This window comes from Strix aluco, chromosome 17, assembly GCF_031877795.1.
Source record: "Strix aluco isolate bStrAlu1 chromosome 17, bStrAlu1.hap1, whole genome shotgun sequence".
NCBI classification, from domain to species: Eukaryota; Metazoa; Chordata; class Aves; order Strigiformes; family Strigidae; genus Strix; species Strix aluco.
The window spans coordinates 4,020,865-4,038,289 of record NC_133947.1 but is presented as its reverse complement, the minus strand read 5'-3'; the positions used below and the strand labels follow the sequence as shown (position 1 = coordinate 4,038,289).

The 17,425-nt window shown below is 38.5% G+C and overlaps 1 protein-coding gene across 4 annotated transcripts in view; it reads left to right on the top strand.

The window, feature by feature from the left end:
* The window catches only part of OSBPL2 (oxysterol binding protein like 2), a 40,697-nt gene that overhangs the window by 16,194 nt on the left and 7,078 nt on the right, over positions 1-17,425 (top strand). For all 4 annotated transcript variants that reach the window (XM_074843365.1, XM_074843368.1, XM_074843369.1 and 1 more), the window contains 8 exons: positions 6,445-6,592; positions 6,839-6,914; positions 8,595-8,729; positions 9,783-9,880; positions 10,592-10,774; positions 13,643-13,750; positions 15,068-15,157; positions 15,785-15,908. In XM_074843365.1, the coding sequence (XP_074699466.1) occupies positions 6,445-6,592; positions 6,839-6,914; positions 8,595-8,729; positions 9,783-9,880; positions 10,592-10,774; positions 13,643-13,750; positions 15,068-15,157; positions 15,785-15,908 (962 nt within the window). The remainder of the gene's footprint in view (positions 1-6,444; positions 6,593-6,838; positions 6,915-8,594; positions 8,730-9,782; positions 9,881-10,591; positions 10,775-13,642; positions 13,751-15,067; positions 15,158-15,784; positions 15,909-17,425) is intronic.

Here is a 17,425-nt window from a genome sequence, read left to right as displayed (position 1 = left end):
TCTAAGTATGAGGTCTGTGTGGTACAGCTTTGATGTTGATGCGTTCCTTTGTCTCTTGCAGAAATACACAGCCCTCAGTGTTTGGGTCATCCACATTTGAACGCTCTGGTTTTGTCCTCTTTCATCCTCTTTTCCCCTCTCCTCAAGCTCAAAAGGTTGATTCTCCCTGCGGGTGCTCAAGGTTGTAATGACTTCTGTACAGGAGATGTTGCTGTACCTTGCAGTCTTGGCTGGCTCTGCTCAGAAGTGGGATGTTGTGCATCGGTTCTGTGAGCACTCCTTGTCCTGTCCTAATCTTATTCTTTCACATGGAGGAGTGTGGTGGCAGGAGAGAAGTTTCTAAGCAAGAATGATCTGGTGTCTTTATAGGCTTTCAGCACAGCCCTCTTGTGATGGAGAGTGTTTGGTCTGCAACAGCCACTCCAGAAACTTAATGAGGTTGAACTTCCCACCCCCCCCCACCCCCACCCCCCCACTGTATATATGTTGCCCTGGAGCATGCCCCACAGGTACTTGGTTTAAGAGGAGTGCTAAGTTTGGAATAGTTTGTTTCAGATTCTTTCTCCCTTGGGACTGTCTTTGTCCAGCTAGATGCTTTAGAAGATGGTGACAGTTTGACAGATTACTTGCACAAACCTAGTGAAGTCTAGACCTAGTTCTTTGTAGCTGTGTCTTGTCTAAATCATGCATAAGTGTGATGCTAAGAACAACTGTAAATAGGTCTTTCTGCATTCATGTTCTCCAACTGCTGATGCCTGTAGCAACTCTTTGCTCCTGTTAACACCATGGACTGTATCTTGCAGACAGTGCTTTGCTGAATTTTTTAGGTTCTAATGGGTCCTGGTTATGCCTGCCTATCTCTTAGTTTTTGGATGGTCTGAACATGGTAGATGTAGACCCAGTACTTCCAGGAGATCAAGTTCAGAATCAAGGTCCTTCCTGGGCCAAGGTGAGCTTTCAGGTTCCACAGAGAAAACTTCAGGATTTGGGGTTGCAAATTTCGGTAAAAAAATGAAACTCTCTTGGCAGACTCCTGTTCTTTCCAGGGGTACTCTTCTTCCTTTAGGTCAGATCAGTAGATGGGCAGAAGCCACCTTTAGACACACGCTTGTTCTGCTCTAAGTCTAGGACTGGGACACGGCTACCAGGAACGAGCACGTTCTCCAGCTGTGTCTTAGCTGCATGTTGAGATGAAAACAGCATGTACGCTATACTCTTCTTGTCTTGCTCTCAGAGTCCCGGGCCCTTGTTTCCCCAGAGGGAGCTGCAATGTGTTCCCACAAGTTCACTGATTTTAGTAACTGGGTACTGTGCTTTGTGTCCTGTAAGTAGCAAACCAGGCTTAGGAGAGCACTTGAACTCCATGGGGAGTTAGGCTTTAGAACTCTGCAGCAGTCTCAGTGGCAGGCCAAGTAGTATACTGCCTCCTTTAAGATACTATGAGTTCACTCCTTGAGGAAGCCACAATCTTCTGTAGTTGTCAATTGATGACATCCACTTCTAGAACATGAATCTATCCTAAGGAGACCCCTGTTTTTTGTTGTGGTGGATTTCATCTCTTTGAGAAGTTTCCTGCTTCTGACACTGTCCCCATCACATCCAAAAGATGCTCATGTGATGGAATTGCACGTTGTGTGGTTGGGAATCATCCTCCTGGCACATGGTTTGACCCTGACTGGATGATGATTACACTTGTAAATGTGCAGGATGGACTGTGTTGTATAGGTGATGAATCGAGTTAGTGACCAGAAAAGAGTTTCCATAGAGAAGTTTCTTTGCCTTCAGGGGTTATTAGCATTGCTGATTAGTTGGACACTTGACATCCTTACTTCATGAATGAGTACTCCCCTTGGGAATCTCTTGGGAATGTTTCCTGTGGTCTCAGTTAATTCTTGACAGCACAGCATCTACTTTTTCTCAAATACAAGAGGTAATCTTTTCTGAGACTGGATCAGGTAAAGTGGTCAATGCTTGGATGAATTTCATGTTCTTTGAAATCTTTTGTGAGATGGGGAGCATACAGCTTTGATCACTGGCCTCCTAGCCTGTATCACCTTGGGTTTATTAATCTCATCACAGACTTGTAAAAGACTGTGTGCCATCAGGTTCTGCTCTGTCAGAACTGTATCCTTCATTATTTCTGCCAAATATCTATTTGCCAAAGTGTTTTGTGAAAGGATCGCCACAGCACATGAAAATACGTGGCTAGTTACCAGGGTAATTTATTTGACAAACATGAATAGTTTAGTTTTGCTTTTTGAAATGCTAACCTGCAGTTCCATGGAAACCTGTTCTGTGCCCATGAGGTTAATCCAGCCTGGTGTATTTGTGAGGATGTTGCCCTTCTGTTTCCTATTGCTTGGCTGTTGTTCACTGTAAACTATTTATTTCACTTGGGACAGAGGAAGTGAGGTATCTGCTGCCAAATTTATGTCTTTTCATAGTATCTGGATCAAACCGAATCAGCGGATTCTGCCATAATGTTTAAGTACTGCAGCTCTCGTGAAAGGCCAGCCTGCCTCCTGTCAGGGCAGCGTGATATGGCTACATGTTGTGAAGATGGATTGCTTTTGGAAAGTGGAGAATGGTAACTTCTGGCAAAGAAAAACTTACCTCTTGCTTCACTTACTGTCTACACTTCCAGTGTATTTATCCCTATTCCTTATGCCCTTTTTAGGTCTTGGGGTTCTCAGTACTATGCTGTTTTGACTCCCTTTCCGTCTTGAGTGACAAGGCTTAATTAGTATTTAAGGAAGTTGCTGACTGTACGAAAGGGGCGGTCTTGTGTCTTCATACATGACTCACAGAGCAGTGCACCTCTCTGCTCCCTCGTAGGTGGATGTATAGCATAGTCTGGGTGGACTTGTTTCATTTGCAGGATGTGGAAGAAGAAGGCTAAGAAAACTAGAGTTACTGGCAAGTCACTCTTCTTTAAGCTCTTGAAATAGATTAATGTTGGCACTTATGTATTTGACTTTGAAAATTTAAGACTCTTTAAAAGATTTTGTTTCACCCTCAACATACATAAGTTGAGGCTTCTGGTTAACCAAATTTTTGACATTTTATTTCTGTGTGGTCCCCTATCCCCCTTTTAAATCCTCATTTTTATCCTCACTCCCAGTGGCTTTTCACTATAAAAACTGTGCTGTAATTAAAACTTATCTACTCAGTTTTGCAAGTTCAAGGCTTTAATGGCAGCTGGAGAAAGGCTCTTTTTGTAACTTAGGAAAACTACAACAGATCATTTCAGTAAGCTGTTTTTATTCCAGATCAGTACTTCCTCTGTGAAGAACATTCTTTGGATAGTTCTTCATAGAACCATATTATTTAGAACTTCATTGAGAAACAGCTTTTAAAACTTTCTCAATGGGTTTGTAGTAGACAAACCAGCTGATACTTACGGTTGAAAGTCTAGTGATTATCTAGCTGTGTATCCTAGTGAGTTTGGTTTGGTTTTTAAGGTAATTAGGTGGAGGTGCACTCTAATAAAGCAGAATTTGTACTTTTGATATACCTTATTTTTCTGGAGCAGGGATTTAATTTTTGTTGTTTGTATGCAAGGTGCTTGTTTGATTTTGCATTTATTTACTTATCAATATATTGTTGTCCATAAATAATATATATACCTGAATCTAAATTCTCGTTGAGCTGTACAGGAACAGGGCAAACCAATTCTGAATCATGGAGAAACAGAAAGGTCAGTGTGGATAAAAACAATGAACATTTGATAGGGTTTGGAGGGTTTCAGGTACAGTGTAAAGGCTGTAATTCTAGTAACATTTTTCATAACTGTTCTCCTATAAGCCAGTTGACTATTCCTGTTATGAAGCTTTACTTTTACATTTAGGTGCATTTATCTCACTGAAGTGCCCATTAAATGTGATGCTGTTTCTTATGTTGTGTGGACTTGACCAGCTTTCTGGGTGAGGGCACGTGTACCAGAGAGCTCATCTGTTTCTTCCAAATTCATCAGTCAAACTAATAAAGGTTATTTTGTTATGCCCTACAGTACCTGCCTTTTCCATCTCCTTGTACTGTAGCAGATTCCAAGAAAAGCTAATATGTGGTTAGAATTGCCATTTTTAAATTATAAATATTTAGTTGTGGCTTGACTGAAGATAGGCATGTGGGTTTTTTTTTTTTTTTTGAAGACGGGTGTTTCAGGGTAGTCTTCATTTTAATGACCTGAATATATATATATGACTATCATACTTTTCAATTAAGTACTAAGACTGCTAAGGTGTGGTTATTGCTGTATAATTACATGCTTGTGACATCAAAATGTAGGAGACAGTTTAATACATGACATCACCCATTACACCTGCTGTTTACCAAATAAGATCATATCGGTAGTACTTCCTTGTGCAGTTTTGAATGTTAGTGTCATGGTCTTGATCCCTCAAAAAACGCAGCTTTTTGTTTCTGAATGTGCTTTGCATGAATTGCTCTAATAAAGTAAAAGCAGTCTGCTGGAGATGTTAACAAAAAGAAAAGTTAAAGTACTACTTATGATAGATACTCTCTATTTTTAAAAAGTTAATGGCAGAGGATCACAAAATTCTACTCTATTTAAAATTGAAATAATCTTTGTCAAAACTGGTTTCTTTACTCCAATAGAGTGCTTAGATGGTTTGTAATATTTTGGAATATTTCTTTACCTACAGCTGGAGTTTCGGATAGGCTGTAGCTGAGTGTGATGGTAACTGTCAGCACATAGAAAAGCGGTTGCCCAGGTTGTGATAGCTGGAATGAGAGGAATACAAAAATAATTTCAGTGTATTCCTTAAAACCGTGGCAAGAATCCTTTGCCAGTGAATACACATGTTTTCATGTTGCTTTTGGATTCTGATTCTTAAATTGGAAGCTGGAAACTTCTGGAAGCTGGAAACTTGGAAGTCGTCTTGTGATTCTTGATGAAGAATTGACCCTTGTGGCACTCAAAAAGGACTTAATGCTTTTTGAATTATTTTCAACAAAAATGTTCCTTTATGGATGGTTGCACTCAGAGTTGAGGTCAATGGCTCGATGTCCAAGTGGAGAGCAGTGACGAGTGACGTTCCTCAGGAGTCGGGGTTGGGACTGGCGCTGTTTAACATCTTTTTTGGTGACATGGACAGTGGGATCGAGGCACCCTCAGCAAGTTCACTGACGACACCGAGCTGTGTGGTGCAGTGACACGCTGGAGGGAAGGGATGTGCCATCCAGAGGGACCTGGACAGGCTGGAGAGGTGGGATGTGCAAACCTCATGGAGTTCAACAAGGCCAAGGACAAGGTCCTGCACATGGGTCGGGGCAATCCCAAGCACAAACACAGGCTGGGCAAGGAGTGGATGGAGAGCAGCCCCAAGGAGAAGGACTTGGGGGTATTGGTGGATTGAAAACTGCCTGTGAGCCAGCAACGTGTACTCTCAGCCCAGAAAGCCAACCATGTCCTGGGCTGCATCAAAAGAAGTGTGGCCAGTAGGTTGAGGGGGGGGATTCTCCCCCTCTGCTCCGCTGTTGTGAGACCCCCCCTGCAGTGCTGTGTCCAGCTCTGGGGGCACCAACATCAGAAGGACATGGACCTGCTCGAGCGGGTCCAGAGGAGGCCACAAAGATGATCAGGGGGCTGGAGCAGCTCCCCTGTGAGGACAGGCTGAGAGAGTTGGGGGTGTTCAGCTGGAGAGGAGAAGGCTCTGGGGAGACCTTATAGTCACCTTCCAGTACTTAAAGGGGCCTTACAAGAAAGCTGGAGAGGGACTTTTTACAAGGGCATGTAGTGATAGGACAAGAGGTAATGGCTTTTAAACAGAAAGAGGGTAGATTAGAATAAATTCTTCACTGTGAGGGTGGTGAGACACTGGCACAGGTTGCCCAGAGAGGTTGTGGCTGCCCCCTCCCTGGAAGGGTTCAAGGCCAGGTTGGATGGGGCTTTGGGCAACCTGGGCTAGTGGAAGGTGTCCCTGCCCAGGACAGGGGGGTTGGAACTAGATGACCTTTAAGGTTGCCTCCAACCCAAACCATTCTGTGATTCTATTACTGTGAATGATCAGCAGTGCTCTCTGTTGTGATACTGTGACAGTTGTGAAGGGGAATTGTATTAATCTTTTAAGGTCTTTCAGTTATGTAGTTTTCCTCAACAAAATTATTGTAATCACAGTGCAACTCTGAAGAGGAGACAATACAGCTAATCTGATTAAGAGCTACTGAAGAACTTGAAAGATTCTAAATTGGTTTTATATTCAGCAGTGTGAAAAATGAGTTGAGAATGCTTGATTCTAATGCAATACTTGGCTCTAAATACTCTTGGAAATGAGGTCACTTAATAAAGGGTTTTCATTCTGGTATTTTTAAAAATAAAATAACCTGGTATAAGTGTATTTATGCTGTGAGAGTTATCATGTGAGTGGCACTCTGGCATAATAAGGTTCCTAAGAAAACTGTTGCCTTATGATTTTTATACAGGCTTTGATTCTGACAATTCTTCAGGAGACTTTTCAGAAGCAAATCATAAAGTTGCAGAAATGCTTGATCTAGATCCACACCAAAGCAATAGGACTGGAAAGCATAATGGAGAGACTGAGATTCAAGAAAATGGAATTAAGAGACACAGGTAAACACATAGTACTACCTAGTAAATGACAAGTGAGTATGTGCTGGCTCATTATCTTTTGGGGCATTACTGTTCTCATTGGGAGAGGTTAATTCTCTGGAACTGAAAAGACATTTCAGTTGTCTGCTTCCCATGTCAACTCTAGGTTAATGCTTTGCTTGCTTTAAAAATTACTTCAATACCTACAAATGAAAGTGTCTTGTTGTTTAAGGGGCTGATAATGACAGTTATTTTTTCCAATTACAGGACATCATTACCTGCCCCAATGTTTTCTAGAAGTGATTTTAGTGTGTGGAGCATATTAAAAAAATGCATTGGACTGGTAAGTTAGCTTGAATGAAACATGCTGATGTTAGGTCTCCTAACTTCAAGTGGTTAATTCTATTGCTTAAACCTTAAGACACAGAATAACACCTGGTGCATTTTGCATTTTTTTCTGTAGGGAACATCATCTTAAGCTGCAAATCTCTAAATCGCAGCATTCATTTACTAACGGCACCATTTCCTTATCTTCTTTAGCTGTTGGAGCATGTGGATTGGCATTTCTAATGCTGTCCTATAAGAACTGGACTAAAGCCATTAAAAGTATAGTCAAATATGGTTTGATTAACACAATGCTCTCTTCTCTGCTTTTTTTATTCTTTACTTGGCAAAAGGTGATTTAAGGCCTTATTTTGGTGGGGTTTTTTCTTTTTTTCTTCCCCTCCATAATTTAAGCAGTTTGTGCCAACAAAAATTTCTTTCATCTGATTGAAGGGATAGAAAAGTTTCGAATCTGTTAGTTTCTTAGAAAGCCCAGCGTGGGCTTGGGGTACCGATGATGTGATGTAATTGGGTCACAAGATTTGTTCTTGAACTCAGAGACACAGACCTTTACATTACTCTGTGTTAAATGAGCCTGATGCTTGCATCATTATTGGCCATCACTGCTGTTTTCTTTTAATCCTTTAAGAATTCAGTTACAGGTTTGATTACTTCATTCTTATTAGGAATGAAAATGATGTTCTTCCCTGGAGGGTCTTGCTGCCGTAGCTCCTTTTTAGAAGCATTAAGCATTACATTCCTGTGTAGTCTAGGTCTGCCAGAACAGTCCTTTGTGAATGCAACAGACAAGTCAGTGAGCCCTTCTGCTGGCTGATTTGACGTCATCTAGGATATACAGCTGTTCTGTCAAAACTCTTTTTGTTAGGATGAGCAACCTATCTACTAGAATGCTTTGCTTAGATCAAATCAATTTAAGTCAGTTAGGGGCAACATTATTACTGCCTATAACAATGTGAGGAAAACATTGCATTAATTTCATCTGGTTAATTTTTTAATTATCCTTTCCACTAAGTTTTAAGCACTTAAACGGTGCTTTCGTTCTCAGTCATGAGTGCAACTTTTTAATTAAAAACAGCCAAACTTGCTTGGATATCATAAAAGACCTGGGGAATTGGAAATCTCTGTGTGAACTTCATGTCCATCTTGTATCCACATGTGAAATGAGAAACATTCTGACGCAAATAACAGGTTGCTTAAATAAAGCCACTAAAATTTGTTAGAGCAATTCAAACCCTATTCTTTATGTAACTGTTCATTTCAAAAAATAATTTGTGGTTACTCCAGTAAAATAGTTAGATTTTATGCAAATACATATGTGAGGATTTCAAAGGAATGCGTGGTTCTTAAATATCAGTAATGAACTGTTTGGCACATTATTGCTGCTATCTATGGAAATTTTAAGCTCTTCTGTTTTATGTAGACCACAGAATAGAATGTAACATTTTTCTTGACTTTACTAGGTTAGATGGATCAATTTTTGAAGTTACTTATTCTGAAAGATCCTGTAAATCTGAAAGATTGTGCTGTAGCACTTAAAGGTCTACTATAAGCTTGCCAAATGTCTTTTGAAAAATGCTAGAAATAAACTAACTCACAACCTATTTTCAAAATTCTTGTTGTTGTCAGTTGCTAACTTAGTGTTGTGTCTAAGAAATTAACTTATCCTTTTGTTACCTAGGAGCTGTCTAAGATTACGATGCCTATTGTCTTCAATGAGCCATTGAGTTTCCTTCAACGGATAACAGAATATATGGAACATATATACCTCATTAATAAGGCTTGTAGTCATGCAGACCCCCTGGAAAGAATGCAGGTAGGTAACAGCTACCACCTTCTGGTTAATTCAGAAGAAGTTTTTTCTCTCCCCGAGTCTTTAATTTTAAGACAATTTCTCACTTGCATGTATTTCTTCCCCTGGGGCTATCATAAGAATGCCCATATTTGTCTGTTTAGAAAACTTCTTTCATAGTGGCTGTATCAGATATTTGTGACACTTTCACACTTGATTGTGCACAGAGTTTGAGCCAAAAGTAGTGCAGGAGAGTGCCACAACTGATGATGCCCAAGGGCCTCAACCCTTTTCATGATTGCTCTAACCGTGACTCTTTTTGTAGTTTTGCGTTGTGAAGATGAAATCTTGGCTTTAAGTCACCCTAAATTGATTTGTTGAGTAGCTCCATGATTTTTATATTACTGGATGAAAAATTGTTGTGACAGAGATAAGCTTTACCACTCTTCTCCAGACCTGGTTGTTGTTGGGAGTAGAATATAGTACCTGGCTGGTCTCACAACAAGGGACCGAATATGGTGAAACCAGACCCATGTGCATTAGGTTATACATAGCTCTGGTTTTACTTAAATGAATCTGGAATGTATATCTCGTATTCTGTGCTTGTGTAACGCATACCTCTACTTATCAGCCTGCGGGAGCTTCTAAGTGTCATTTGTACCTGCTGGTATGATTCAAGAAATCTCATCTGTGTTAAAAATAATGCTTGTCTGACACTAGGAAAAGCAAGACTCTGTTCCCAACAAGCTGAGTGTAGGGGACAGTCAAAATAGAGGAAAAGTAGATTTTAAAAAACCAGGCTGTCCTCTTAGAGACAGGTGGAGAAGTGTGGGGCAGAGTGTAACCTGACAGAATTTACTACAGAAAATAATTCCTTTTGGAAATGAGATTCTTATCTGCATGTATTTCCCAATTCTATATCACTTATCCTATGGCTTACAAATGTTTTGGCCTTAAGCAATATATAGCGCTTTGTTTTTGAAAGAATAATGAAATACTCTAACGTGCAACAAATATATTAAATTTAGAGTTTTAAGGTACTGTTCTCATAACAATGTGTTCTCAATTTGCTTATAGGCTGTAGCTGCTTTTGCAGTTTCTGCTGTAGCTTCTCAGTGGGAGAGAACTGGCAAACCATTTAACCCACTGTTAGGAGAAACTTATGAATTAACCAGGTAATAATTACTTTAAATTGGGAGCTGGGGCTATTTGTGTTCCTGAGTTAGCAGACTCTCGTACTAGTTCGGTTGTTTATTCAGTGAAATAAATAAAAATCTACTAAAATATATTTGAGTATAGCTAAAATTCTTTTCCCCAAACCATCTCAAAATCTTTGAGAAGCTGTTATAAAGCTAATAATTTTATTTCTAGGTTTAGACAGAGTATTCTTTGAATTATTCAGAGAAAAACTGCTACATGTTCTTCCACCAATGATATTTGTGATCAGACACTATTAATTAATTTAAATAGTGTTTTGCTGATCATGTCAGATAGAGGAGTTGGTCTGAAGGACTTCCAGGTTGCTTAAATAAATGGGTGATATGTCTGCAGTGGAGAAGAGAATTTAGAGTCAGACCTTCTCCTGCTGCCCAAACAGTTTCAGTATTTTCATGAGTTATTTCAGTGAAACTTCTTCAGATGCCTTTCTGGGTGGAAAGTCATTTAGGTGTTTGAATGTGAGTTGGTTTTAGGTATAAAGAGAGAATGTTCAGAGTACCAATTCTTTCATTAATTGTAAATGTGTCACAGGACTAGAAAAGCAAAAGTCTCACTTTCAGTTTAATCTAGAAGTTCTTCAAAATTTTTTAAAGTATCAAGTAGCTCTTTTCTCTTGTAATATTAAAAAAAAATATTTACTGTCTAATGCTCTCTTTTGTTGTTGCTAGGGAGGATTTAGGATTTAGGTTTATATCTGAGCAAGTCAGCCACCACCCACCTATTAGTGCGTTTTATTCTGAAGGCCTCAATAAGGACTTTATTTTTCATGGATCAATTTATCCCAAACTAAAATTCTGGGGAAAGAGTATAGAAGCGGAACCTCGGGGAACAATTACTTTGGAGCTTCTGAAGTGAGTATGAGAAGTAAATACCTTTTTTTATGTTGATCTCCTTAACATTTACTTGAATAAAAAGATAAGCAATAATCATTCTATTGGCTCATCATAGGTGATTATCTAAACACTTCTTGCTGAAGAAGGTATAAGCGTTTATTTACAAGTTAATTTTCACTGCTTAATTTCAGGGCTCTGTTTATGTTATGTCACACTTGCATATGTAACAATTTGACCCAGTTTTTCCACTATGAAAATTAACATTTCTTAAAAACTGAATGCTACCAAAAGCTAGTTCTGTGAAGGCATGTAAAATTTAAATAGAGAGATAAAATTCTATTACCGGGCTATTCAAACTTGTCTCACTTTTAAATATTGTTGTTGGTTTTGATAGTTGGTGTGTATATGTTTGTGTGGAAAGAACTGCATCTTCAGAATAGCTGTTCTGTGTGATAAGAAAACATGAGAAACTTGTCAGGATTGCCTTGTCACCTGTTTAACGCTTCCTGTGTGTGATCACCTTCCTATGAAAATCAAGAATGCCTCTCCAGGTTGCTCCCAGGCTCGTCTCTAATTGAGCGTGTGTCTCATAAATTACGTGACCTTCCAGAGGTTGGTTTGTGCCCTGGTGGCACAAAGACTCTTGAGCTTTCCCAAGTAGGACGCGAGGATGCAGTAGATAATAGTTGCAGAAAAAGTATTCTGCAGTTGAAGGTGCTTTCATAAAAGCTTTTCTCAGGCCTAACTCTGAGGTTGTTTTGAAATACTTAGAAAATTTCTAGACATTTGGTTTCAATAAAGAGTCAACTTGCCTGCCATATCAAGCACTGACTTTTCCTGTAGTTTCTTTTGAAAGTACAGTTTATTTGTTGAGCTGCTGGCATCTAATCTTCCAAAGCTTATAAAAGTATGAACTGCTCTTAGATATACATGGTGATGGAAATAGCGGAGATTTCTTCTGAGTGTAGAAGGAACTATGAATGTTAGTGTAGAATGTAGACGTGACAAAAATAAAGTTTGTTGCTTGAGAGAGAGCCTTTATTTAGAAGACTATTAAAATTCTTGCTCTGCACAAGTTTAAACTGGGATATAGATGATTAAAGCATTTATTTTAAATAATTGCTTCAAGTTAGCAGCAGAAGTTGAAATCAAATGTTGAGCCTCTCAGTGTTGTGATTCATACCATTCTGTTGGTTTGAGTACTCTGAGAACTGCTCAGGGCCGGAGTGAACAAGTAGCTCTTTAGGAAGCAAAATTGCAAGTCAGTGTTAAGTATTGCATTTACGATAGCCATGACTATGTTTTCAAAACATGCATTAGAAAACACACTTCTTCCTCACTTCTGCAGCACAAGTGTTTCAATTTATCAGGGCTGGCCACGAGTGTGTTGTGTTTTGTTTTATGCTATACAGCTTTTGGTGTCAAGTAGTTCCTGAATCAAAATGTGCTAAGGCTGGTAGGATGAATTTGGGGGGTTCTGGTATTTTTTCCCCACTTGAAGAGTAGTCATTGTTCTAAAGCATGCTTGAAGACAATTTGCTGTGGAAAATAGTCAGACTTTAATGATCTGCTTTTTCTCTGTACTGGAAAATGACAGACTAGTTGGAAATACTAAGTAGCAGTGTTCTCTCCATACTTATTGGGAGGAGAAGTACAAGGCATTTGTTACAAAGAGGACACTGTGTTTCTATATTTTTTGTATTAAAATAGAGTTTGCAGGCTTTCCTGAGATGGATTGATTACTAACCAAGTAACTTCAGCATTTCTTTTACCAGCATGGAAAGATGAGTGAGAATACATGGCTTTGACTCTGCTGAGCTAGTGATAACAGGAATCCTGTTGTTTAACATTTTGACCCCTTTTAGAATAATGTCTTTTAAGGATTTAGAATCTGTTAACTCATCTTTGTAAAGCTTTTCACAAAACATTAAAACCAAAATAAAACTAAGTGGAAAATCTTTCAATTGTAGGACTTCTTCTCAGTAAATCTTTGGGAAAGGATGGAATTGAGTAATAAATTGGATTTTTAAATGTCATGTTTATGAAGCTTGAATATAGTGCTATCGTGTCCCACTGGTGTTAACCAACCAACCCTAAAAAACCCCAAAACCACACACACCCCCAAAATTGCCCTCGGTGACACTGGAGCAGACCTCATATACTGATGTGGAAACTTGTGGCATATTTGTGAAAACCACTTACGCAGTTTGCTGACTTGTGTCCCTCTCTTCAGGTTCAGAAGCCTTTATGGCTCAGTGTTTGTAAAATGAAAAGCTGTTAGTCTGACCAACCCTAGAGGAGGAGTATCTTCCTATCAAACCTTGGTCAGAACAGGTAGTGACTAACTTCTCTGGTAGAAGACTCAAATATTTCTGTTCAGTGCTTTTTTTATCACAAAAAGGTGCTCTCTAGATTATAATAGAGGTTTACAAGAAAGAGCTTTAGGAAGAAGTTTGCAGTGCTGCTGCAGTAGTTGAATAGAAGGCGCTGTGAGCCTTAGTTTGTCGGTCCAGTTCTCCTGGGAGTATTATGTTTTGTCATGTACAACTTTAAAAGTGCAAATGAAAAAGATAAATTCCTGGATGGCTGTTTATGTTGGTCTGGAATATGTGACCAAAAGCACAGCAACTCTAAAACTTACTATTTCAACTCTGTGAGAAGGAAGAAAAATAAAGGGAATATCACTTTATTAACTTACACTAATGTTTAGATACAACAGATTTTTGACTTATAAAGAAAAGTCTGTTTCTTTTCTGTTTTGAGGTTAACTGCTGGCTGTTCATAGGAGTGCTAAATATTTTGCCCTGCCATAAACAGAATTAAAAACAGGCTTACATTCCATCTCAAACTCAAGAAAATGATCTATTTCTCTTATTTTCTTTACAGACACAATGAAGCTTACACATGGACAAATCCAACCTGTTGTGTACATAATGTAATTATTGGTAAACTGTGGTTAGAACAATATGGAACAGTAGAAATTGTAAATCACAGGTAATGGTAATCATGAAACTGAGGGTTGGCTTATAGGGACTGGTACATGGTCACTTTTATTACAAAGCAGAGTTTTGATTTTTGTCAGATTACATAGGAAGCTTTGTTTAGTCTAATTTTTTTTCATTTTTTTTCCCTTCTGACAAATGCAAACTAGACGTTGGACTGGGCTTAGTATCATAATAATATTAATGAAAAGGCACAGGGCTAGATGGCTTATAGGATACAAAGATTTTATATTTGTGGGTTATTCAAATTCAGGCCTGTTGACGGAGAACAGAAATTAAATTTAACTCCAGAACCATTAAATGGAGTAATTGTCAGAGGCTTGCAGTGGACCTCCATGTTGATTGTGATTTTGGCATTCTTTTTAGTTTTGAAAATAGAGAATGTCATAAATTAAGGGTACAGCACAGAAAAATGACTGCAGAGTAGGATAATGTGAACTTAGAGCATGTCAACTGCTCTGCCAACCACCTATATAAAAGCTTTTTACCTTACATAAAATAAATTATCTCCTGTAATGATGTGGGAGAGAATTTTGTAAAAAACTGTATTACTTCTGCACATATTTTTCTGTCAATAAATCGGAGCTTTAATCCAGGAGGGCTGCTGTTTTGATACTTCTCATAGCATCAAATTTACAATTATATCTCCTGTATTGGCACACAGGACCCAGGATGATCTCAGTATAGTTTGTGCTTGACATAGAAACATGACCTGATACCTCACCGCGAGAGATTAGTTACATATATGTACATCTCAATGCAAGGAAGATGTGGAAATATAATGCTGTTTTTTGTTTGTAAAATGTTTAGTTCAGAGTTTTTGATATGCAATTTAGAGGTACTTTTGAATGCATTTAACTAGACTTTCCTGCATAGGTCATTTGTAAAAGTTATTTCTCATTACAATTAGCTGTGAATAGATACTAATCTGAAATGCAGTGTGTTAATAGCGTGGGTTTAGTATGCAAGACTGCGTTCTGTTTTATTCCTAGTACTTTTGATAAATTTTAGATGTACGTGAAACTTGGAAGCATGGTCATGTTTTCACTGGGCTTTCACAGGCTGATGTCTTCATGTGAACATTGATTTCTTTTTCGTCCTCTCTATGGAATTCTGAAATTTGTGTGCCTTTTCTCTAATGCCCTAGTCAGATAATAAACCATAGTTAAAGAAAAATAATTATATAAATGACTACCCCCCCCCCCAGCTAACTGTAACTATACAAAAAAAGCTAAATAAGGTAGAAAAGTAAACTTACTAATCCATTTAGAGGCTTGCTTCTTTACACATGTACTTATTTCCTCTACAGTACTGGAGATAAATGTGTCCTTAATTTTAAACCATGTGGACTGTTTGGGAAAGAGCTTCACAGAGTAGAGGGATACATTCAGGACAAAAAGTAAGTGATAAAAGCCTCTTGGCCTCTATTTCTGAGCCCTGTGGCATTTCTTTAGTGCTGGCATAGTGACCACAAGTGATGTGACTCCAAAGTCACTACCAATGCAGATTGTAACCCATTTCTGTTCTCTGTGTCAGTATTAAACCTCTTGATTCTAGGATGATAATTTTAAGCATTATTAGAAAAACTCTCGGTTCCAGTCTTTGGAAATAAAGGTAGCCAGGGAAAATGCAACTGATTTTACTGTTGTACAGCCAAAATTTCAGTCTTCAGTTTAAAATAATGAGAATATGGTTATTAGAAATGTTTAATCAAACCCAAACCTGTTTCATGAGTCTCTCTATTGTAAACTATTGACTTTATTGCACCCACACTCATTTTAACAGTGCAAAAGCATGCAACTAAGTCATGAGGCTGTGTTCTGCAGGGCTGAATGCCAGAAAGACCAGAATAAGCTGAAACCTTTTCTTTGCATTATCAAATATCTGACTCCTAAGAAATCTACAAAGAAACATAAAATACAACAAAGTAGGAAGCTGGATATTTAATATAGATCAGAATCCTCGTGACTTGGCTTAGAAGGCTTTATAAGAAGCAAAAGCTAAGTCTCTTTTGCTTTCTCTGCAGCAGAAAGAAGTTGTGCGTGATCTATGGCAAGTGGACAGAATGCTTATGGTGCACTGATCCCACTACGTATGAGACTTACAAAAAGAATGAGAAGAGAGGTGGTGAGCAGAAGAAATTGAAGCCGGTAAGGTTAAGGATTCTTTAGAGAGAAAAGATACCGAACTATGAGAAATGAAAGGAAAACATCTTCTTCACAGAAATGATCAGATGGTGGTGAATGGAAGGTTCAACAGAGATGGGCAGTGTTAGCCCCATGAGAAGGCACTGCAATTTTAGCTTGTGTAGATTTTTGTGTGAGCTGCTGGTATTGAAGAGAGCTCATAGAAATGGCATTCTAGAGATTTGTCAGAGAGAAGTCATCAAATATCAACCCCCAAGCTGCTGTTGTAAAGTCCTTGAATGAGGAAAGTGGCTCTACTGCCAACTTCAAAAATATTAGGATTTGGGCTTTAAAAAAAAAAGTAATTACATGTTTTTTAAGTTGGTCATGCTTTATGGTGATGCAACCTTTCAAAATTTATGATGTAGATAGCCTTGACAGGAAAGGGGTCTGGAAACATGCAGGGTTTTTTTCATCACATGTAAGCAGTGTCAGGTAGGTTACTGCCAAAGCCTCAAGGTTATATGGGAAATGCAAAACGTATGGTGCAGCAGAGAACTGTTGGGTTTCTTGATATCCACAGGGTCTTGCAGACCCTGGTTGCTCATTGAAAATGATAAGTTAAACAGAAGCTAATCAGTCTGAATGTTGAAGAGGCTCAAACTTTTTCTAAAGAGTATTCACATCAGAAGAATCTAGAGCAACAACAGGCCTTGCTTTTGGCTCTGGATTCTGTCAGGGTACAGGCTTATATTTTGACTTGTTTTTTAAAATAATAAGACTCTGTTCATCTTATGAAAATCAACTCTTTCTTTCCTTCCTTCCTGTTAAATCTATATTTAGATGGGGAACTGTCTTAACAGTAAACCAGATGTTGACATGGAAAGTAGTTTAAAAGAGTCTTTTTACATAATGAATACTCAAACTAAATGATTGAAATTAGACTCTTAACCATATGGAGCTGTTTTCTAGTGTATAAAACAGGCCCTGTTTAACTTAATAGGGTATTTTTGAGTAAAATAAATGAGCCATGTCAGAGGGGGCAGAAAGAAAATAGAAAGGGGGTGGGAGTAAGAATAGAAGGGGGAGTAAGGGGAGTGTTACTATCACTCTGAGATGTTATTGCCTTAAACTTCCATTCTGGTGACTGTGGTTTTAAATAATTTCTCATGATAAAATCCTCTGAAATTCGACTGTGTAGCTGTCTGTGTCCTATGACAGTCAGATTCTCTCAGATTCTTAGAGCAGCCTCTTGAAGAATACTGCATTTGATTTTATATATGCATTAAAGCAGTGCATCCCATAACAAAGGATCTTGGAAAGACACTCTATAAACTTAAGTACAAAGTCTCTGTAGTGAGAAAATCTGCAGTGATAATAGTTATTAGAATCTAGATAATAGGAAATCAGACTGAAAAAAGTGCATATCTGTTTTTTTTTTTAATCACACATCCAGATCTTTTGCAAATGATGAACCAATATCCAAAAGCAGGCATGCCCTATTTATCTTTCTTAGCCCATTATGGGAACTAGTTTAAATT